Below are 675 nucleotides of genomic sequence, written 5' to 3'. Positions count from 1 at the left end.
GTGTAACAGTGTGTGACTCCCTCTAGTGGATGTTGTGGAGTATTGTGTTGTCTTTGCTCCAAAGGTTTTTGTACAGAGTTTTGGTGTTTCCTGTCACTGTGGGCCTCAGAGCACAGTAGTACACAGCAGAGTCAGACACCTGAAGCTTCTGGATCTTCAGAGGAACTGTCTTGTTCTTGATTGTTGCATTAAATCTTTCTTCCGTGAAGTCTGGAGCATTAGATATTGTTCCATAAGAATCACGTCGTAATACATACTTGGGAAAGTCATTTTCTTCTTGTTTGTACCAGAACAAATAAGCATTTGAGGTATCGCTGGTCTCAAATGAACAATCAAGTGTAACTGTGTCTCCTTCAGCAGCAGTGACATCAGCTGTTGGCTGTATCACTCTGTCTTCTCCTTTACACTCTGGGAAGAACAGAACATGCAGAGGAAGAGATGAATCAAGAAAGATGATTGATTAAAGGAGAACAGTCAGTAGGTTTAAAGAGTTACCTATCCAGAGAGTCAGACACACACACATGTAGAACAGATGTGATTTTCACTGATCATTGTCACTTTCAACCATAGAAAGTGTTTTTACAAGGTAACAAATGTCAGCAGAAATGATGTGCTCTGATTTCCTGTATAATAAACATTAAAAGCTCTGACTGTAGAGCTCAGTAATATGTTAAA

At 39.7% G+C, this 675-nt stretch overlaps 1 gene segment (V, D, J or C); it reads right to left on the bottom strand.

The window, feature by feature from the left end:
* LOC147817582 (T cell receptor alpha variable 38-1-like) overlaps nucleotides 1-552 on the bottom strand; it is a 1529-nt gene extending 977 nt beyond the window's left edge. Inside the window, 2 exon segments of the V gene segment in view lie at nucleotides 244-408; nucleotides 546-552. Of these exon segments, the coding sequence occupies nucleotides 244-408; nucleotides 546-552 (172 nt within the window).
* Nucleotides 553-675: the final 123 nt, after the last annotated feature.

This window comes from Seriola lalandi, unplaced genomic scaffold (genome assembly GCF_002814215.2).
Source record: "Seriola lalandi dorsalis isolate HSWRI2012SDOR001 ecotype SW California unplaced genomic scaffold, Sedor1 jcf7180002054935, whole genome shotgun sequence".
Lineage (NCBI taxonomy): Eukaryota > Metazoa > Chordata > Actinopteri > Carangiformes > Carangidae > Seriola > Seriola lalandi.
This window is presented reverse-complemented; position numbering and strand designations above follow the sequence as displayed.